Here is a 23,083-nt window from a genome sequence, read left to right on the forward strand (position 1 = left end):
AAGTTCTGTTTACTGTCCAGGCGCAGTGTCTCACGGGCTACGCGGGCGGAGCGCTGTCGCCGCGCGCGCGGCCGCCGTCCCCGGCCGCGCCGGCGCCGCTGGCCTGCAACGTGGACGACGTGTGCCGCGCTGGCAACACGCTGCTGTGGGACCTGCTGCAGGACGGCGCTATAGTGAGTACTCCCTCACACTACAGGCGCAGTGGCTCACAGGCTCCTCGCGCGGCCGCCGTCCCCGGCCGCGCCGGCGCCGCTGGCCTGCAACGTGGACGACGTGTGCCGCGCTGGCAACACGCTGCTGTGGGACCTGCTGCAGGACGGCGCTATAGTGAGTACTCCCTCACACTACAGGCGCAGTGGCTCACAGGCTCCTCGCGCGGCCGCCGTCCCCGGCCGCGCCGGCGCCGCTGGCCTGCAACGTGGACGACGTGTGCCGCGCTGGCAACACGCTGCTGTGGGACCTGCTGCAGGACGGCGCTATAGTGAGTACTCCCTCACACTACAGGCGCAGTGGCTCACAGGCTCCTCGCGCGGCCGCCGTCCCCGGCCGCGCCGGCGCCGCTGGCCTGCAACGTGGACGACGTGTGCCGCGCTGGCAACACGCTGCTGTGGGACCTGCTGCAGGACGGCGCTATAGTGAGTACTCCCTCACACTACAGGCGCAGTGGCTCACAGGCTCCTCGCGCGGCCGCCGTCCCCGGCCGCGCCGGCGCCGCTGGCCTGCAACGTGGACGACGTGTGCCGCGCTGGCAACACGCTGCTGTGGGACCTGCTGCAGGACGGCGCTATAGTGAGTACTCCCTCACACTACAGGCGCAGTGGCTCACAGGCTCCTCGCGCGGCCGCCGTCCCCGGCCGCGCCGGCGCCGCTGGCCTGCAACGTGGACGACGTGTGCCGCGCTGGCAACACGCTGCTGTGGGACCTGCTGCAGGACGGCGCTATAGTGAGTACTCCCTCACACTACAGGCGCAGTGGCTCACAGGCTCCTCGCGCGGCCGCCGTCCCCGGCCGCGCCGGCGCCGCTGGCCTGCAACGTGGACGACGTGTGCCGCGCTGGCAACACGCTGCTGTGGGACCTGCTGCAGGACGGCGCTATAGTGAGTACTCCCTCACACTACAGGCGCAGTGGCTCACAGGCTCCTCGCGCGGCCGCCGTCCCCGGCCGCGCCGGCGCCGCTGGCCTGCAACGTGGACGACGTGTGCCGCGCTGGCAACACGCTGCTGTGGGACCTGCTGCAGGACGGCGCTATAGTGAGTACTCCCTCACACTACAGGCGCAGTGGCTCACAGGCTCCTCGCGCGGCCGCCGTCCCCGGCCGCGCCGGCGCCGCTGGCCTGCAACGTGGACGACGTGTGCCGCGCTGGCAACACGCTGCTGTGGGACCTGCTGCAGGACGGCGCTATAGTGAGTACTCCCTCACACTACAGGCGCAGTGGCTCACAGGCTCCTCGCGCGGCCGCCGTCCCCGGCCGCGCCGGCGCCGCTGGCCTGCAACGTGGACGACGTGTGCCGCGCTGGCAACACGCTGCTGTGGGACCTGCTGCAGGACGGCGCTATAGTGAGTACTCCCTCACACTACAGGCGCAGTGGCTCACAGGCTCCTCGCGCGGCCGCCGTCCCCGGCCGCGCCGGCGCCGCTGGCCTGCAACGTGGACGACGTGTGCCGCGCTGGCAACACGCTGCTGTGGGACCTGCTGCAGGACGGCGCTATTGTAAGAGACATTTTCATCCATTTATACCTTATTTACATTTCAGTTTCCCGACGACCGGTTTTTAATCCGGAAGCAAGAGGAGGGACCGTGTGCTTGTTTAATTCCTACTCTATTGCTCAGTACTCACCGAGTGCTAGCAATGTCGGGGCAACAGGATGGGCTGAATGTGAATAGTATGGACTGAAAAAGGACCATTATTTTTTCAAGTTCCTTTGACCTCGGACATCAATACTAATCACTTGTTCTCTTACTAAATCAGTATAATGCCCGTCCAGAAAGGCGACGCCAGTGTTCGTCGTGTTTTTAAATATTTTTCACTCTACATATTTTTACAAAAATTGCATCAAACATTTCCTCAATCGAATCCTTTTTCAACTACCCCTCCTCTTTTACAGGAACAACTTGGGGAAGGCTTAGCTCTCGAGGCGGAGAAGGCGCTGTGCGCGCTGCTCTGCTTCAGCACCGACAAATTCATCCGAATCAAGTTCATCGAAGGGTGCCTCGATAATCTTGCCAATCACAGGTATGTTTACACATTTCCCACATACAATTAATTCCTTCTGTATAAACATAATTAGATGGCATTGGTCGTGATTTTACAATGTCGCGTGCGGTGCCGGCCCGATCATTTGGTCAGAGCAGAGTGAGATATAATTTAGACACCACTATTAAAAAAAAAATGTTTTGTCTGTTTTTTTTTGCTTACACATAAATGTTATATAAAACTCGACCACGTTATTTTAATGTCCATAAAAAAAATAGTGATTGAGATATATTCTGCTCCTGCAGGTCTGTGGCAGTCTCGCTTCGTCTTTTGCCGAAGTTATTTTCGTCATTTCAACAACTACGCGGAATGGATATGCATCAGGTATTTTTAAAATTAAACCTTACCCTAAGAAGTTAAGACGCCTTTGTCTCTTACATTTACATAGGCTTGAGTATTCTCTAAGCGGTCCGAATAATCTTGAATAGGATTTTATTCAAATCCTTATTAAAATTAATAAAATATTTAGACTGACATATCATTTCTTTCTAGGTGGTAATGTGGGCAGAACGCGAACGCGGCATGATGCGGTTATTTCTCGAAGACCTGCGTCACTACGCGTCACAGCCGCGCGCCTCGGGCGAAGCGGCGCACTACGCGCACATCACAGAACTCACTGTTCGACTGCACTTTCTTACGGCTATCTTCTCACCTGTTGGATCGCCGCAGCATTTCAGGCAAGACTTCCTCAATAAAATTCCTAGACAGAATATATGTATACTTTCTTTGTAGAGGACCTGCGTCTCTACGTGTCCCAGCCGCGCGCCTCGTGTGAAGCAGCGCACTACGCACACATCACTTTATGGTCTGAAAGGAGATTCAAGCATACGAGATAAATTAATGATGAATCAATCAATTAACTGGTGTATTTTTTATCTGGACAGGTTAACAGTGGATCAAGTAGAAGAGCTGTGGCAGTGTCTCGTGGTCCGCGGTACTCCAGAATGCGCCGACTGTCTCTACTCCTGGCTGCTATCTCACACCAAGTCGCCAGAGCAGCACGCATTGGGCTTAGACGCGCTCCGGTTCCTGTATATTGAGAAGATGCCCACCCTTGACCCTGAGGTGAGATTTGTTTTCGTGCTACTTAACAGGTCAACAGTGGATGAAGTAGATACTATCAGCTGCAAAAGTGCATAGCGAATTTATCAATGAATTAATTCATAATTTCTCCGTGTAATTTTGCAGCTCACTGTAAATTGGTTTTATGTTTATTTTATTCAATTCAAATTGAAATAATGTTTGATTTTGTTTTCAACAGACGATAAGCATCATGGGCCTCAGCTTATATCAGCAACTGTGCAATTTGGCGCGCATGGCGCTCGGCACGGGCGGCACGGGAGACGCGCACCCACACACGCTCGCCATCGACCACCTGTGGAAGATAGCCCTCCGCGCGAATAGCACAGGTATGTGTTTCTAGTGTGCACCAGCTGGCAACGTGGCATCGCCACACGCTCGCCATCGACCACCTGTGGAAGATAGCCCTCCGCGCGAATAGCACAGGTATGTGTTTCTAGTGTGCACCAGCTGGCAACGTGGCATAGGCACGCGCGGTCAGCCTCAATACAAGATGTACTGACATTGACTAAACTAGCATGACAAATACGAACGTTTCCGGAAAAAATGAGAAGGAAACCATTTTCGAACTGCCGTACTGCCGTTACCCTTACCCTGTACTGCCGTTTTCCTGAGATGTGTTCTGTGTAAGTCTAATTATTTTGTCCAGTGACATGTGGCTTTTAAGAACTTCTTTTTTTTTACTTTTTGAGTTTTATTCGTGAACGTACGAGGGTCATGCCAAAAGAAATTAGATACTCAAAATTTACATACTTTATTCTTTATTACAGCTATCTATTTTTTCGAAGTATTCACCGTGAACACGTATACACGTTTTCATCCGTCTAAACCACTTAGAAAATACCGATGACCACTCTTCTTTAGACACCTCAGAAATTTCGTAATTATACGCAGCCAACGCATCTTCTTTGTTCTCAAATCGCCTTCCTTTTAATTTTTCTTTAATTTTAGGAAAAAGATAAAAATCACAGGGGGCTAGGTCAGGGGAATATGGGGGTGGGGCAGAATAGTCACGTTTTTTGAGCTGAAATAGTCAAGTGTTCTAGCGGAAGTTGTCGTGGTGCCAGAGCAGGTGCCGGGTTCCTGACTTCGGCCGCTTGTCACACCAAGCTGACAGTACTCTTGGGGCACAAACTGTCACATACCATTCTGAATTAACTGTCTTTTGATCTTCTAGCACTATTGTAGCAATATGTCCCGTCTTGCAGAAAAATGAGGCAACCATTTGTTTTTGTGTGCTTCGGGTTCGGCGACATTTTGTTGGCGTCGGCTCATCTTCAAAACACCATACTGTGGACTGTCGCTTTGTTTCGGGATCGTAGTTATATAGCCATGTTTCGTCACCTGTAAGTATATCATATACGTTTTTGTTCTCGCCTGCGTCGAATTTATCTATCATAAATTTGCACCAATCCACGCGACGGTCTTTCTGTAAATCGGTGAGCTTGTGCGGCACCCATCTTGAACAACGCTTATGAAGAGACAGTTTACTATGAATTATAGTTTGCAATGCTGCTGATCCAATGCCCAGTTCACGCTCGAGCTCTACATATGTAATTCGTCGGTTCGCACGAATATTTTTTTCCACAGTCTTTACATTTTCTTCAGTGACTGCGGTTGGCGGCCGTCCGGTCTTCGCCTCATCTTCAAAGCTCTCCCGTCCTCTTTTAAATTCAGCAAACCAATTGAAAACAGTTGCACGTGAACACGCAGACTCTCCAAAAGTCGAGACTAAAAGTTCAAAACACTCTTGAGGTGTTAAACCTTTTTAAAGTCATAATATATCATAACACGAAAATCACGTCGAGTAAGCTCCATTGTTGCGGAAAATTCCCGCCAAAATTATTTAGAAAAAAAATAATTAAAAAGGAATCCTAATGGCCCCTGTACACACATGGCCAACGGTTCCACCAACCCCCTTGGCCAAGCGTGTAGAGGGCTACTTGGCCGTAAGTTGGCAGTTGGCGCTTGCGCTTGCCGGCCAACCGATTGGTGTCGGTTTTTTGTCCACACATCAAAGGATCTTGGCGCCAATGGCCAACTGCGTTTACACGTTGGCGCTTCATTCAGTTGGTCGTCAGCCGTCAGAGAGGACGGTAGTGAAATATTTACGAAAATAATAAGTTTATCTATGTCAATAATAGTGTAGATTTTAGGAAATAAAATAACCTTGCAAATGTTTAATGTATTTCCTAAAAAAGATAAATGTTCTTATCATAATATTCAAAAAATTGTTAATATTTCAAATAATTTAATTTTACTACGGGGTTATTATTTTTTAATCAAATTTTTCTGTCAACGTCTATGATCTAGAATTTCCTAGACTTTTCCATTCCACGTCCATCTTTCATGAGGAGCCAATGCCAAGTGATTGGTTCGCCAATGTGTAAACAGCGGCTCTTATCTTGGCCAAGGGGTTTCACAAAGGGTTGGTGGAACCGTTGGCCATATGTGTACAGCGGCCATAAGAATTTCCAAGTGTTCCATTTTTAAATTTATAAGCAGATAACCTACCTTTACATTGGTGTATAACTGGCCAGTATCAATCAAATGACCATGGAGTATCTAACTTCTTTTGGCATGACCCTCGTAATTACTTTTTTCCAGACGTTTCCATGGGCGCCATCCAATACCTAAACAGCTACTACATGGGCCAGCAACTACTGCAAGAGGACGACTTCGTCTCCAAATGCATGTTCCATCTCTCCTCCGCCGCCGAGAGGCTCATAGCGAAAGAGCAGGACGGAGAAACCTCGGTACCGCCGATGACTTGTGAAGAGAAGACGGAAAAAGCTCCGGACAAGCAAAATATTTATGAGCATATGACGGAGGAGGCGGCGCTGCAGTGTGTGCAGAGGGCGCTGCTGTTGTTGAAAACGCATTTGGATACTTTTAAAAGAAGGTTTGTGCAATACGTGTCTAAAATTATTGTTGCCAGAATTTTCTTAGCTTTGGATAAGTGAGTGGCAAAGTCTTCGTACTGCACAGGTTCTGGACGACAACGATCATACCCACGTGGTTATAGATTTAAAACGTTATTCATAAACGCTTTATAAGTCTGAATTAGCTAATAATAGTCTGCCTTTATCTGTCGTCCTCCAACGGTGCTTTTTATAGTATTTCACTATATAAAAAAAAAATCTCAAAGTACTTGCGGTTAAGACGGTTCAATGACCTCACAAAAAACATTTGTACAATTTAGTGTTTTCAGATTTATTTATTTCTCAAAATCCATACATATTTTTAATTGTGTGTGTGTGGATTGAGTGAGCACCTTCCGAAAAAAAAAAAAATATGCTGATCATTTAGTAAAAGTTCTAAAACAATTGTAAAACGAATCTCTGAATTTGTAAAAAGATAAATCAAAAGATACAGCCATTAACATGTGCTCACTCAGTTCTCACAAACTACCAACGAAAACAGTGAATATATTCATTTAACATATAATATTTATATACTAACATTTAGTAAAAAATAGGCCAACCTACCTCTATAAATATTAGATCACCTAGTGACGTATTAAATTTTTTACAAATAGTTTCTTATGCTCACTCAATCCACACACTTTTGAAAAGCCGAATTTTGATGAAAAACATAAGATTTAGACCGCTATTATATGTGTATAGTTTAGTAAAAGTGAAATGGGAATTTGTAAAATACAAAACGAACCACTAACGTGTCAGGTTTTTTTATAATAAATTTTTGTAAGTGCTCACTCAGTCCACACGTTTTGAGAAAGTTAAAAATGTAAATATCTTACGATTTGTAGCACCTAAGACACTCTAAAGTACTTCAACATTTAGTAAAAATTTTTACTAAATATCCACCATCTAATATTTTATATTCGTTGTCTGGTTTTAAAGATATTCAGACATAACTTTTCTCATACAAATGTATCAAGTAGGGTGACCACACTATGTCGGCTCCTGATTTTCCCCACCTTCCCATTGTCATATTGAGATTGGGGAGTTTCGTTCAATTTTGATAATAGTTTACCGGATTTGTAAGTGGGAGCGAGAAAAGAATAACTATTTCTCGCTCCCACTTACAAATCCGGTACGCTCATCTGTTAGCGCGATTAGATTACCAGGTTCTTACTAGTGAAGTATTATATTCTTTGTTTCTTACCAATTATTATTCATGTCCTTTTTAATGCATGCATGTCGATATGGTTATTATCCTGACGTCGATAAAAATTACACAATACACATCATCACTAGGCCAAGATAATAACCTAAAAACAGTTTGCAGATGGATAATTAATATGGTATTTTTAAATTTAAATAAATAAATAAATTTAAATAAATAGGACATTCTTACACAGATTGACTGAGGCCCACGGTAAGCTCAAGAAGGCTTGTGTTGTGGGTACTCAGACAACGATATATATAATATATAAATATACATAGAAAACATCCATGACTCAGGAACAAATATCTGTGCTCATCACACAAATAAATGCCCTTACCGGGATTCGAACCCGGGACCGCGGCGCAGCAGGCAGGGTCACTACCGACTGCGCCAGACCGGTCGTCAACTTATTAGGTATTAGTTTAATATTATCAAAATTGAACGAACGAAACTCCCCAATCTCAATATGACAATGGGAAGGTGGGGAAAATCAGGAGCCGACATAGTGTAGTCACCCTACTTGATACATTTGTATGAGAAAAGTTATGTCTGAATATCTTTAAAACCAGACAATGAATATAAAATATTAGATGGTGGATATTTAGTAAAAATTTTTACTAAATGTTGAAGTACTTTCGAGTGTCTTAGGTGCTACAAATCGTAAGATATTTACATTTTTAACTTTCTCAAAACGTGTGGACTGAGTGAGCACTTACAAAAATTTATTATAAAAAAACCTGACACGTTAGTGGTTCGTTTTGTATTTTACAAATTCCCATTTCACTTTTACTAAACTATACACATATAATAGCGGTCTAAATCTTATGTTTTTCATCAAAATTCGGCTTTTCAAAAGTGTGTGGATTGAGTGAGCATAAGAAACTATTTGTAAAAAATTTAATACGTCACTAGGTGATCTAATATTTATAGAGGTAGGTTGGCCTATTTTTTACTAAATGTTAGTATATAAATATTATATGTTAAATGAATATATTCACTGTTTTCGTTGGTAGTTTGTGAGAACTGAGTGAGCACATGTTAATGGCTGTATCTTTTGATTTATCTTTTTACAAATTCAGAGATTCGTTTTACAATTGTTTTAGAACTTTTACTAAATGATCAGCATATTTTTTTTTATTTTCGGAAGGTGCTCACTCAATCCACACACACACTTTTTAATTAAAAACTAACAAAAACATGCACACATAAAGAGATCGTCAAGGCAGGTACACTAGGTACGCATTAAAAGCTAACAATCTTACAAGTAGGTATATAACCATTTTTTGATTTTTTTTTCTTTTTAGTTAGGTTCACATTTACTAAGAATTATAACTTACTAATATAGACATTTAATATACATATATAATTTACTAATAATTAATTTGAAGTCACGAACATGGCTAGGCACATTAATAGGTATTCTTTTATGCTATAAAGTGTCTTGTCAAGTAGTAGCTGTTTTACTTTGCGACGGAAAGTGTTGAAGTTGGTCTCAGATTTTATTACTTTTGGCAGTTTGTTGTAAAGTTTTTGCCCTATAATTTTAGGACACTTTTTAGCAACTTGTAATCTGCATTTGCTTTGTCTTAAGTCGTCAGGATATCTCGTTGGTCGTTTACTTACATCACCAATACGATCAAATTCATTTGGATTATTCCTTACATACATTATAATTTCTAGGTATATATCCTAGAAATTATAATGTTACATACATTAATCCAGGAATAATCCAAATCCGATACAGATGTCAATATTTGTAACTTTTTAAAAAGTTCTCTGCAGCTAGCATCGTACTTTGCGTTTGCTAATATTCAAATTGCTGGTTTTTGCATTTTTAATACACGTTCAAATTCCGTTGCGTTTCCCCACAGTATAATCCCATAAGACAAAATTGAATGTATGTATGAAAAGTATGCTTCCTTTAGGTGGTGATTTGATATGAGGGGTTTCAATTGTTTCAGTATATATATATGCCTTTTACTAGTTTTCCACATACTGAGTTTATATGATTTTTCCATGATAATGTTGGATCCAGGTTGAAACCAAGTAGTTTCACATGCTGTACTGTGTCAATAGTTGTGCCATTTGATAAAGGTACGATTATTTTCTTAGCGTCTCTTAGTCTAGTGTCAAATTTCATAATATTTGTCTTTTCAGGGTTAAGCTTAAGTCCATTAATTCTAAACCACCACTCTAATTTCTATAGAACTATGCTTATTTTATTAGTTAACTTATCATCACATTCATCATTTACAATAATAGGCTACTTGACTCTTTTTCAAAGTATATCTTATATTATTAATTACTGTCTAATTAAACGAAAAAAAAATAGTACCATATTTTATTACGACTTAAAAACCCGCAAAAAAAATATTTAAAGTTTACTTTTACTTGATCAGGCAAAAACAACATCAGCCATATTAATCTATAGAATATCTATGACATGACGTCAGTATATTTAGAAAAAATATTTCACATTGTCACACCCGTCAACGACTATGAATTTTAATACAATAGAGGTTGCTTCTATGGAGATCAGAATTACTACCTCTAATTTCCATAGTTGATCTGAATTATGTGACGTCACTCCATTGTCCAACACCGTTTTCGGAGTCCATAATTTAAAAAAAAACATACATACATGTTTCATTAAAAATACGCAGTCATCACGCACTTTTAATGCCCGCAAGCTATAAATATTGATTTATTAAGTCAAATACTACAGAAAACAATAACTTGATGTGCTAAATTCGATACGAGTCTAGTAGCCTATTGTCGTGTCGTCAGCATATAATATAATTTCTCCGTCAATGTCAAGTTTATCAATGTCATTTAAAAATATGGGAAATAGGGTGTTTCCCAAAGATGATCCTCGTGGCACGCCAATTGTTGTCAGCCGTGATTGTGACCATGTGCCATTTACTTTTATTTCTACAGTTTGTTCTCTCTCTGACAGGAACGATTCTAGTAAATGAGCATCGTGATCCGTAATGCCATATATTTTTAGTTTTTCTACAAGCAGAGAATGATTTACAGAGTCAAAGGCTTTTGACAGGTCTAAAAAGATTCCTACAACTTTTTGTTTATTTTCCCTAGATATGCATATCACCTCCGCCGCTGGGCGCTAGCGGAGTCCGGCGCGTGGGAGGGCGCGGGCGGCGCGGGCTCCGTGCGGCTCACGCTGCAGCCGGCCGGCGCCGGGCCTCGCGCGGCGCTGAGCCTCCACCACTCCGACCTGGTCGCTCATCTGCGCGCTCACGTGCACTGCTGGTGGGAGCGACAGGTGAGCCGAACCTTGTATATTATATATCACCTCCGCCGCTGGGCGCGGGCAGCGTGCGGCTCACGCTCAGCCGGCCGGCGCCGGGCCTCGCGCGTCGCTGAGCCTCCACCACTCCGACCTGGTCGCTCATCTGCGCGCTCACGTGCACTGCTGGTGGGAGCGACAGGTGAGACAAACCATGTCTATTTTCCCCAAAAACTACTACGGGTTTATTATTATATTAATATTAGAGGAATATTAGGCATAAGCTTGTTAAAGATTCCTACTCGTAGAATACAAAATAAGTTGCATTGAAATTCGAAATACACGTTATTTTTGGACACTTTCACTAAAAATTTGTCAAAATTACTGTTTGAATTGTTTAGATACAAGGCGAAGAGGGCGTGACGGCGCTGTCGACCGACGGCCCGCTGCGTATGATCACACAGGGACAGGAGCTAACTATAGACTACGATGAGAGGACATTATATGACATGGGGTTTAAGGATAATCAGGTCAGTGCAAATTATATTACACATTTTTGGTAACTTCCGTAACTATAACTATGTTGCAACTCTAGATATGATGAATGCATCGTTCAAGTCATGTATTTTCGAAACTCTAAGTACGAAATATGTGAAAATATCTGGCGATCTCCGACAATATTTCGCAAATCGCCACTACTTTGAAAAAATCTCGTATGTTTCTCAAACTGCTACTCGAAATAAAAACGCAGGAACTGTACATGCACGCATCCCAAACATAATTACTACATGTATCTTTTCATTGACAAAAGAAAAAATAATTTTCAAAAAAATACTGATGAAATGGTATGGTAATGGTATTTGCAACTTATTTTACTTTAAAATTCTTAGGGCCGGTCGCATCAAACCGTCTGTCACCGCTAAAGCGTTCGTTTAATTTGATCGTACGGGAAGTTCCATAGACACGTGCCGCGTGACGACGACGTGTCTGTCAAACGTGGTCGATGCGAGTGGCCCTGCTAATCTCTATTTGTTCGCAGCTGGTGTTCGTGTCGGTGGGCGTGGGCGCGCGCGGCGCGTGGGCGGAGTGGCCGTCGGCGCAGCCCGCGCCGGCGCGCGCGCGGCTGCCCACGCTGCTGCTGCTGGACCCCGCCTACTTCAACCACTTGTTCACGCTCATGCAGGCGCTGGGCCGCATGCGCGAGCCGGGCGCTACTGGGGTCAGTACGACACGACTGAACGAACTCATTTATTCTAAACCGACGTGTATCTCGATATAGGTATATCGTCATTCTATCTACCGGCGATTGCATGTTACTCCTCCGAGGACGCAAAAATATGTGACACGCTCTGGCTCTACACGTAAGATCGAAATTAGCGATCGAGATAAGTAGTACTGGCGCAGCCGGTAGGATGCAGCCGACCTATTGCAAAATATCAATTTCTAAGGCTTTTCCTTTGATTGTTATGATAAGCGTCTGTGATTATTGCATACTTTTTAATCTTGTTTTTAGGATTCAGTAGCCCACACAAAAGCTCAACTGTTATCCCGGCGGGTCTGGGACATACTTCAAGCGGTACCACTGAATCCGACCCTACTAGAAGCCTTCCAGAACCCAATAGAAAGCAAGCTGCCAGAGCTACTCGACCCCAACAGCCCACAGAAACTCATGTACTCTCTACACATCATTGATAAACTCAGCTCCAATAATAACGGTCCGCCAGCGAAAGAACCTTCTGGAAGCGAAAAGATTGAAGAAGGAAAAGCTAATGTGGAAAACTGGAATGATTTGTTCATTAAGAAAGGCGGGCTGAGGTTGTTGTATGACATTATGATGTCGGGTGAGTCGTGCTTGTCAGTTTCAGACAATTTCGCATCTATAGAGGGTCAACCAAATTTTAGCAGGCACATCTTCATAAAACGCGTGCCTTCCTAATCCTTGACGTTGGCGGCATGATTAACAAGAAAATGTAACGGCGAAGGTTTAATTCCCTTAGAAAATTTTAATTTCGTGCCATTTTTAGTGCCAAGATTTGGTTGATCGTCTATGTTTTAGGCGCTTTAAAGTAGAATTTTGGTTGATGTGTGGTTTGTTTTAGGGGTGTTACAAAGGAGTGACGACAGCGAGTGGAGACAGGATTGCTTGGCGTTGTTGTTGCAGTTGTTGTGTCGGATTGGGACGCTGCCTTCTTCGGATCCGTCGCAGACGCCTAAATTACATCCGGTATTCTTTATTTTCATAATGATATTTGAATACTGTAGAAAATCCATGTATTATTGTAACAACACAAGTGCCAAAGATATTATTTTGGCTTCATGCATGAACAATTTGATTTGATTTATTTGTTAACGGGGCGGGGTGCCAAAGTAGAGCTAGGTTTTTGTATTATTGTTAGCTTTAGTTTCATTTTACCCTATCAAGACGTTATGGCATGGCGCAATGCTCAGGGTTTTAAAATATTCACGATCGTTGCTATATTTCTATGTGTTCTTTTCAGTCGTTGTTATCGTTAATGAGCGTGGAGGAGACTACAGAAAGACTGATATCAATATTGTGCGAAGCGGCGACGTCAAAGGAACCCACCACATACAAAACGGGGTTTTGGGGTCGAGCCCAGGTAAGTTTTACTTTGTTATTAAAATAAATAAAAAATGTGAATCCTGAAACAAAAGAAAATCAACCGTTCCTTACAAAATAGGTTACAATTTAGCAAAAATATTTGAATTTTTGATCTGTACGGCTGGGCTTTGGGTGGGGATTGTCTTAATGCCTCATTTTTATTGTAGGTTGTGCAACATGCGATGCGCATGTGCGTGTGGTGGGCGCGCGGCGGCGGCGACGCGGTGTCGCTGGCGTGGTCGCTGCGGCGAGCGGCGCCGCGGCTGCTGCTCGACGATGCAGACCCGGCTGTGAGTTGTAGCCGTAGTCCTAGACGAGGACGCCACTACGACTGACTATGTACTGTCATTGGCACAGGCTGCAACACATGCTGTCCTCCGTACCTACGACAGCTTCAGTGGCAACATTTGTCCTGACCTTTTCGTATACCTCCTGATTAGCGTTGCAGATAGTATAATGAGATTCACGTTTAGAGTAACAGTGCAACCTTTCTTGAGAAGATTAATGTAATTATTCAGTTTATCGTAATTATTAGGTCGAAACTACATCGCGCCCTACACATTTTCAGCTTTGCTTTGTACTACATTAGACTACAAAAGAGTTGTATATTCCCCGTAGGTTCGGCGCGAAGCCGGTGGCGCCCTCTATAGGTTGTGCTCTCGCGGAGAAGTAGCGGTGCTGGCGCCGTTACTGCAGCTCTTGCTTGAGCACTTACCCCGCGCCGCAGACATGCGGCATCAGCATCAGCAACAACATGTCGAGGTAAATACTTATGAACGCTCGTCACGGGTCAATTCACTAGGGTTGGCACGAATGGAACGAATGAGCGAATGAAAATGTGTATGTGTTTGACAGATTTACCAATAATGTAGTAGTGGTAGTACCCTGTCATAGTTTACATATGTAACAATTAAAATCGGACGTTTAAACATTAATAAATGAATGTTGTATGATGATGTTTCTTCTCGTAGGTGGTACATCATCACGCGGAAGAAGGCAAGGAGCCGTATGGGCCCGCGTGTCGAGACTACTTCTGGTTGGTGTGCAGGCTGATTGACGGACTGCCAGAGGATTTTTTCAAAGGTCAGTACGCAATTACGCATAGTATGTCTACTTTAACTACACAGAAGATGAGTTTTATTGTCAAGTATGTAATTAAATTCATTAAAGTACATATATTGCAAGTACATTTTTTACTTACTTCTCTGGCTCAGCGATAGCGTTGAAAAAACCGGAAAAAATCAAATGTTTTTTTCAGAAGTTTATGAATTTTTCGTTTTTTTCGGGTTTTTTAGGAAAAAAACGAGCACATTATTAAAATATGTATTTATTTAGTCACTCAAATCACTGTCACTCTCATCATATACTTCAGTTATTTCTTCTTCCATGTGGTCGGTGTAGTCCGTTTGTAGGTGCAAATTCGCCCGAATAAAGATTAATTTATTAAGACGCTCTGGCAATAGCCGATTTCTATCTCTGGTATGTGTCCGTCCAAACAATGACCAATTTCTCTCAGCTGCGGCGGACGATGGAGGAATACTGAGCAATCTAACCGCAATATTTGACAGCAGTTTGGTAGAACATAACCCTTTCCACCAACTCAGTGGGGTTATGTTCATGACAGGCCGTCAAATAACTTCATTTGCCCAAAAACCTTCTTTTGCCTGATACTCGGCGAATTCAGCCATCAAATCACATGTGCTTATGTTTAAATTATCTGCCAATTTTGTTATATATTGTGTCATTTTTAGAAACTCATCATCTGATAACGTTTGATATCCGTCGAACACAGCTTTATGATACCTGGGGTCTAGCATGTATGTAACTAAGTGCACCGGCTGCACACAAAATTGTTTGCGGTTTTCGATATGTGTTAATATAGTGGCCATGTTATTTGCGATTTCGGTGCAATCGTCCGGAAAATCTAAACTGGAAATTTGTTTTTTTATTGTCAGGAATGCAGCCGGAACTTCCGATATGTGTGCTTTGTTGGATTCAATGTTTGCTATCGCAATGGATATTGGCGACAAAATTGCTTCCATGACCATTAATGTTGACCATAAGGAATCTGATAAAATGATTAGTTTAATGCTGCGGTCGACATGAGCACCCTGTTGAGTAATGGCCAGTGACTCCAAAGCCTCTCGATTGTCTGACAGGGATTTGAAAGTCTGAATTGCACCAGCCCATCTCGTTTCACTCGGTAATTTTAAAGTAGTAAATTGACCTCCATACTTTTCTTTTTGTATTTCTTCAAACACTTCCAAGCACACATGTGTTCAGTAGTAAAAAGCAATGTGTAAAGGTTTCAAAACCTTTAAAAAGTCAAGTACATACTTTTTACTCGAAATTTTTAAATTGAAAACTACATTAGTTTTTTTCAATTCGTTTTTTTCGGTTCAAACTGGTTTAAATCGTTTTTTTCCGAAAAATACGAGCCGAAAGTTTCGCGGTTTCTTTCTATAAATTTCTGAAAAAACAAGTGAAATGGAAAAAAACCGGGAATTTTCCGGCTTTTTTCATCGCTACAGTCAGCGACCCAAGAAGGAACTTGGTTTCTAACACAAGAGATCGCCCCTACTATCCTACAGACTACAGGGGCCCATTTCTCGAAAGTTATTAGTCTAATAATATTAGTATGTTGTCATGGCAACCCATACGGTTTGACAGTTCATGGACTAATAATATTAGACTAATATCGTTCGAGAAATAGGCCCCAGATATGTAATTGGCTAATTGCTAATCTCAGCGAAATATTTGCAGAAGGCGCAACATCAGAAGACAGCGGTGCTCCAGACCTAAACGAGCTGTGCGAGCAAATCCGTTCGTCGCTCGAAAAACGGGAAATCATAGAAAAGCGAACAGAGCCGTGCACACCTGACGACGGCCTCTACGGTCAACTGAGTTTATTGACGCACTTGTTGAAGCATCCACTACGGTTTAAGACTTCCGAGCAGGGGACTAGGACGTTGGAAATGGTAAGGACATACTAGGTAATTCAGCTACAAGTTCAATGGACCTTCACGTCAAATGATGTTGACGTAACAGCGTGGGTTGTGATTGCTGCTTGCACCTATTAGCTCTTATTGATCTCTGTTTGGCCCAAAGGTTAGCTGGTAGAGAATGCATTAAGTACATTTGGCTTTTTGTACATTTTTTTTACTGTGCAATAAAGTTTAAATAAATAAATAAATGTACTATTTAAAAAATGTTTGTAGCAACCTTTAAATATTTCCTTCAGTATGGCATCCAACAGCCAACAGACTACCACATCTATGTCTATTAGAAATACCATTCCAACCATTACCCAAATCATAGCGACATTTTGTTGTCCGTAGGTGTTCTCGTTTCTGTTCGACGTGCCGAACCCGGAGCACCGCAACCTGCCTAAGTGCAAGTCGCAGAAGTCGCGCTCGGCCGCCTACGACCTGCTGGTCGAGCTGGTGCGCGGCGCGCCCGACAACTACATGGTGCTGCATAACAAGCTGATGGACCATCATAAACCTGGTGACTTGCATATACAATATCTTTGAACTAAAGGCCTAAAAGGTAGGAAACAACCACGCCTTCGGTTCTCGCAAACAAGAGCTCAAGACTGGAAATTCAGACCCCATAATTTGGAAAACCCCTGCTTTTAGTAGAAAAGAAGACTTTAAATCGGACAAAGCTCAAAATGTCCTTAAATATTTTCCTCATTTAACTACCATATCCATATCTAAGATATCTTTTCAGGCCCGCAATCCTCGTATCCCTGGGACTACTGGCCAGCCGAAGAATCTCGCTCCGAGTGCGGCTATGTCGGGCTAACGAACCTTGGAGCAACCTGTTACATGGCGTCGTGCATGCAGCATCTGTATATGATGCCTCAAGCGAGAGCGGCTGTGTTGCGCGCTGATCCTGCACACAGCCGGCACGGCGCCACACTGCACGAGATGCAGAGGATGTTCGCGTACCTCATGGTGAGTGTAGTCTGAATCTCCGAATACTACAGAGCTTCATACACGCAATATCTGTAAACCGATTTTGATCACTTTTTATTCAATATGTACATCTACATCAATCATAACTTTCACGAGATTTTGTGTTTTCTTTAACAGGAGAGTGAACGAAAGGCCTACAACCCCCGCAGCTTCTGCAAGGTGTACCAAATGGACCACCAGCCCCTCAACACAGGGGAACAGAAGGACATGGCTGAGTTCTTCATCGACCTCGTCTCCAAGTTAGAAGAAATGACTCCGGAACTGAAGAAGCTGGTCAAGACGCTGTTCTGTGGCGTTCTGAGCAATAATGTTGTGTCTTTGGTGAGTTACTGTAATATTTACCAAATGGACTATCGGTCTATAAACAAAGTGAAACAGGACATGGCTCAGTTCTTTATATAAGTATCTTTAGTATTGTAATAAACGTCGTAAAGGTAACTGTATCACATCGCACTGGAAGAGATGACTTCTAAGGCGAAGAAGCCGCTATAGTTTTGAGCAATATTGTGGTTTCATTGGTGGGTCTCTGTGCTATTTGTTAAGAAATATCGGTTGTTTATGACGAACATAAGTAGGTATGTAAAGTGTCCCATATTGATATAGAAATATAGAAGTAGATTATATGCTGAGATTTTCATTCACTTATTGACATTTATTTGTACGCAGGACTGTCCACATGTGTCCCGAACCCTAGAAGAATTCTACACCGTTCGTTGCCAAGTAGCCGACATGCGCAACCTCCACCAGAGCCTCGACGAGGTCACGGTCAAGGACACGCTGGAGGGAGACAACTGCTACACGTGCTCGCAGTGCGCGGCCAAAGTGCGCGCCGAGAAACGGTCAGTCTTTACTGCTAGTTACTGTAAGGTTGTCTATAGGTAACTCTAGAAGAGTCCTATAGTTAGTTGTCAAGTAGCCAACATGCGATACCTTCATCAGAGCCTCTATGAGACTTATTCGCGCGTCATCGTAAATAGCCGGGCTCACACTAGCCGCACGCCTCGCAAGGCATTACGTCTTATTTTGAACTATTTTAAACAGCTGACCAAGGGCCGCCATCTTGCCATTCTTGCCTGAGCAAATTTTCTCGGGCGCAGCAAACGTGCGCGCATGAGCACGGAGCGTGCGGCATCAGTGTGGACCCGGCTAATGGCACGATCTATAATTTGGATTTTTTTTTTCTTAATCGGAATCGTTACGTCTACGATTCTTAACTCAGTACCAATGTGGTTTGTTTTAAGGTTGGATAATATTCTAAAATATTGCATGAGTTGTTGCAGAGCGTGCTTCAAGAAGCTCCCTCGCATCCTCTGCTTTAACACGATGCGGTACACGTTCAACATGTTGACCATGTTGAAGGAGAAGGTCAACACACACTTCTCCTTCCCCATGCGGCTGGATATGTCCGGATATGTTGAGAAGCATCTCATGCCGGCTCAGCATCAAGGTAAGACAAATCCTTGCTCCTTGAACATACGGTTCTAAATGTTAAATGTAATGTGAAGGAAATAGACGGCGCTAAAGAAGTAGTGACCGTCTCCACCAAGACGGGAATCGAACCCGTGTGTATAGCTTACTGGGCTATCGTCCACCTGGTCAATGCGTTACCCGTCTCAAATTCACTGGTGTATCTTGTTTTTTAGTCTGTTGCTGTTGACGGGTTGACCAATTTTCAAATCAAATTTAATCTTCTTTGAGCGTATTGTGGATTCGGAGTATAATATTTAGAACCAATTATAAGATATGAATTAATTTTCAGAAGAGAAAAGGAAATCTGCGGACATGAAAAGGGAAGGTGACAGCAGTCCAAGTACAGAGTCGGAAGACAACTTGGAGACTGAAGAGCATTACGAGTAAGAACATTTTATAAATTTAAAGTTCAGTCATACGTAATTTTACGTTTTAAATTGGATAGAAACATTCATGAAAATATATTGCAATATGCGCATTCACGGTTGTATTTTTTCACTATGCTGTGCGCGGACACTTGACGCCGGACGTTATTAATTATTATATATTGTTATGAGAAGATATAAGACTAATATTGTCGTGTTGTATTGAAATAAGTCGAGATCAAAGCAATTCGTAGTACGACTTGAGTGGTAGGTATCTTAGTGCGTTGATGGCTACGACGTATCTTTTCACATGGCTGGTATTGTTCAGGTTTATTGGTTCGAAACTTCTCATAATATACATGACTCTAATATTGATTTCTCTCTTGTTAACCAGATACGAGCTAATAGGCGTAACAGTGCACACGGGCACAGCCGACGGCGGGCACTACTATTCCTTCATCCGTGACCGGCAACACGCGCACCACGACCGATGGCTCCTATTCAATGATGCTGAAGTCAAGCCGTTTGACCCGGCGCATATAGCTGCTGAGTGCTTCGGAGGAGAGATGACAGTAAATTTATTCAAATTTTATAAAATATTGTTGGCCAAACTTATCTTGAAAACCTAATCCGTCAATAACAATAAGATTTACCATCGGTAGAAATAAAGCAACATAATTTCTATAGGCCAATGAAAAAATATTAGATTCCAATAAATACTTTCAAAAAACGACTTCCTTCGTTACAAATTCGTAGCCAAATATTTTGACAAGAATTTATTTTATACCAAAACTTACTATCAACCACGCAGACAGCTCTATTGATTTATTTATAAAGCTATTTCTAATTGTAATTTTTTTTATTTCAGAGTAAAACGTACGACTCTGTGACGGACAAGTTCATGGATTTCTCGTTCGAGAAGACGAACAGCGCGTACATGCTGTTCTACGAGCTGAGCCCGCCGCGCAGCCAGCGCGGCTCCGAGTGCGGCGCGCAGGAGGAGGCGCAGGTATTTACCACTATACTACAATGTACACATAGTTCCGATTAGTTTGAACAGCTATCAGCTGCGTTAAGGATAGACTCATGATCGAGCATTCAAGAAAACTTTAAAATTCTGTATGAATGCGGTCCACAGGTGTTGGTACAGATATTTAACACTTACAACGGTTCTAGAGTTCTCTTTTGGTTTGAACAAAGTCTTGTCGTAACGATTGTACCCAAATATGGTAGTATAAACAGACGGATAATTTACTTATCTTCGTCTAGCCAGTCCATCTATTTTCTATGGCCAACTAATCTGGTCATGCTTATCGTATTGTCTTGCTCCGGTTGTCAAAATTTTAGACTTTTTTTAAAGGACGTGCGAAATCGCATGCGATTTTAGTTACATTGCGGGCTGTTGAGGTTAGATTAATTTTGCACAGCCATCAAATACCGCAATGTGATAAAACTCGTATGCGAGTTCTCGTACCGTCTAAATGGGGCCTAAAAGATACAGTTCCTTCAGTCTGTAAATTCAACATGATTATTTGTTACAGTCATCGACAGCGGGCGAATCACCGCAGGCGGTGGAGCGGCGGAGCGATTCTACGCCCAGCGTTACGTTACCCCCGGACTTGCTCAAGTGGATATGGGACGACAACATGCACTTTCTGCACGACAAGAACATATTCCAGCACGCGTACTTCACGTAAGTTAATACGAGGTACTAATAATGATAGCTACAGTCGCTACTTTCGACAACTGTCTTTAGTACACACACACTTACTATAAACACTTGTGTAACAGTTGTCAATAACGTGCAAGTTCGACTATTAGACACTTTATTCAGATATTTTGTAAACACCTTGATCGCAATATTTCTGACGGCGACTGTAGATCAGTAGCGTTTAGACAATTCGAAAATAGGTTTGCTATTACTGCAAAACATTTCGTGCTCATATAAATGGTGTTTTGTCAGGTTCATGGGCCAGATGTGCAGTTCGGTGCCGCAGTCGCTGATGACGCTTCGGCCGGAGGTGACGGAGGTGGCCGCTCGGCTGTCCACGTCATTCTTCATCGAGACCTTCATTCACGCTAAAGAAAAGGTAGGGTATTTTTTTTACAGCTAACCAAAAAATTACTAAGCCTAGAGCACACACACACAGATTTAGGGCCAGCCCACACTAGCCTCTTAACCTCGTGGCGATGTAATAGTTGCATAGTGTTCAAACAATCCAATTTGAACCTTCCATTAACTGATTAAAGTCTAATTTCCATTGTTACATTGATTTTTGAAACAAACGAAAATCTTACCAATTTTAGAATAAGGTTCAAATTCAAAATGGGAAAACTAACTATGGTGGGCCTTACGAGGTTAAGAGCTCTGCTAAATTACCAAAATATAGCAAAAATGAAGCTGGTTTGTATTTCTTAACATTTTGACAGAAGCCTGGTCTCTAGGCATTTCTGTCACAACGGAACAAAAGTTGTTGCCGCGCAACAAAATTGAAATGCACTGTTATATTATGTGATGATTATTGACAGCCAACGATGGTGTCGTGGGTGGAGCTGGTCACAAAGCAGTTCAACGCGTCAGCGGCCGCGTCAGAGTGGTTCCTGGGCCACATGGCGGACGACACCTGGTGGCCTATGCAGGTAAACTAACTCAAAGTTCAATTCTGACCGTATGTGATATTGGTGAAGGTGAAATAGTTATGATTCACTAAGCATAGCACACGGTTACGTTTAGCCGTACCGTACCCACTAATATTTATGTCTTTTTAAAGTCTTACTTTCTCGCTTACCATAAAAAGACTTCACACCTTTGCTGCGGCAATTAACCATACGTCATGTAATGTCTTTAGACCCAGTACCTACAGCGAACGTGTGATAATAGTTTGGACCATATATATGTTTTAGTATTTTATTAATTATTTACCAGAATGGCTCTTCTATTACAATAACTTTTCTTTTTCAGGTCCTAATAAAATGCCCGAACCAGATGGTCCGTCAAATGTTTCAGAGGCTATGTATGCACGTTATACAAAGGCTCAGGTAACTACATCTTCTACAGATCAATTCATAAGAGCTGGGACGAATGGAACGAATGAGTGAATGAAAATATGCATGTGTGTGACCGACAGATCAGCTAATATAATGGAAGCTTTTGACAGTTACGACTGTACAGATCTAGTGCGAAATGTTTCTTCTAGACGGAGAGCTCACGAACGTCTCATGTTATTTCAATCAGTCTCATTATAAGAAGTACTAAAGTGGACCAAACCAGCTCTACAAATATAAATGCTTCAGAGAAAATACGATGGAAAATGATTATGGAAATGGTTACTACATATATCTGTATTCCGATTTCGTAAAGTATCGTTCATTCCAGCTTTCGTGAAACGATCTGTAAGTACATTCCTTTGCACCTTATTCACCTGAAACTAATCTATATCTGCTTGTTCCAGATCTAGTCATTGTGCCTTATACCTGCAGGGTATGGAGGAGGGGGAGGACAGCGCCAAGTTTGGTGAAGCGAGTTGTGTTACTAGGTTTATAAGAATGTTGTTATCACTGGTGAGTCCTGTCTTTATTAATATCTACTAAATTTTATTTATTTATTTAAACTTTATTGCACAAATCAAAAACTTACAAATGGCGGACTTATTGCCAGATGGCATTCTCTACCAGTCAACCATGGCTTAGTCAAATTAAGGCTTGTTCGACCAAAATGAACTCAATAATAGAAGTAAAATTTATTTCTGCCTTCTCATGGAGCCTGCGAGCGTTATAAATGTGTTATTGATATATTAAAGACACATGAAACAAGCAATATTTGGTGGCTCGTCGAACGAACCTGTGTCTATTTAACACATTCATTACCAGACAAAAAATGGCGCACTACGACAGAAACCCGTCGTAATTCATAACCCGCCCAGCGGGTTCTTC

General features: G+C 42.8%; 1 protein-coding gene across 1 annotated transcript in view; it reads left to right on the top strand.

The window, feature by feature from the left end:
- LOC125232317 (ubiquitin carboxyl-terminal hydrolase puf) overlaps nt 1-23,083 on the top strand; it is a 45,567-nt gene that overhangs the window by 9,670 nt on the left and 12,814 nt on the right. Inside the window, 31 exon segments of the mRNA XM_048137943.1 lie at nt 21-264; nt 351-481; nt 2,109-2,236; nt 2,503-2,581; nt 2,750-2,934; nt 3,142-3,322; nt 3,519-3,666; nt 5,945-6,239; nt 10,565-10,910; nt 11,117-11,245; nt 11,755-11,934; nt 12,229-12,556; nt 12,815-12,939; nt 13,214-13,333; nt 13,503-13,625; nt 13,954-14,097; nt 14,307-14,418; nt 16,099-16,313; nt 16,674-16,842; nt 17,068-17,294; nt 17,433-17,636; nt 17,982-18,154; nt 18,596-18,762; nt 19,075-19,168; nt 19,545-19,722; nt 20,019-20,159; nt 20,692-20,843; nt 21,114-21,240; nt 21,680-21,790; nt 22,113-22,189; nt 22,603-22,711. Coding sequence (XP_047993900.1) covers nt 21-264; nt 351-481; nt 2,109-2,236; nt 2,503-2,581; nt 2,750-2,934; nt 3,142-3,322; nt 3,519-3,666; nt 5,945-6,239; nt 10,565-10,910; nt 11,117-11,245; nt 11,755-11,934; nt 12,229-12,556; nt 12,815-12,939; nt 13,214-13,333; nt 13,503-13,625; nt 13,954-14,097; nt 14,307-14,418; nt 16,099-16,313; nt 16,674-16,842; nt 17,068-17,294; nt 17,433-17,636; nt 17,982-18,154; nt 18,596-18,762; nt 19,075-19,168; nt 19,545-19,722; nt 20,019-20,159; nt 20,692-20,843; nt 21,114-21,240; nt 21,680-21,790; nt 22,113-22,189; nt 22,603-22,711 — 5,142 coding nt within the window.

The sequence above is a fragment of the Leguminivora glycinivorella genome, chromosome 13, assembly GCF_023078275.1.
Source record: "Leguminivora glycinivorella isolate SPB_JAAS2020 chromosome 13, LegGlyc_1.1, whole genome shotgun sequence".
Classification (NCBI taxonomy): Eukaryota; Metazoa; Arthropoda; class Insecta; order Lepidoptera; family Tortricidae; genus Leguminivora; species Leguminivora glycinivorella.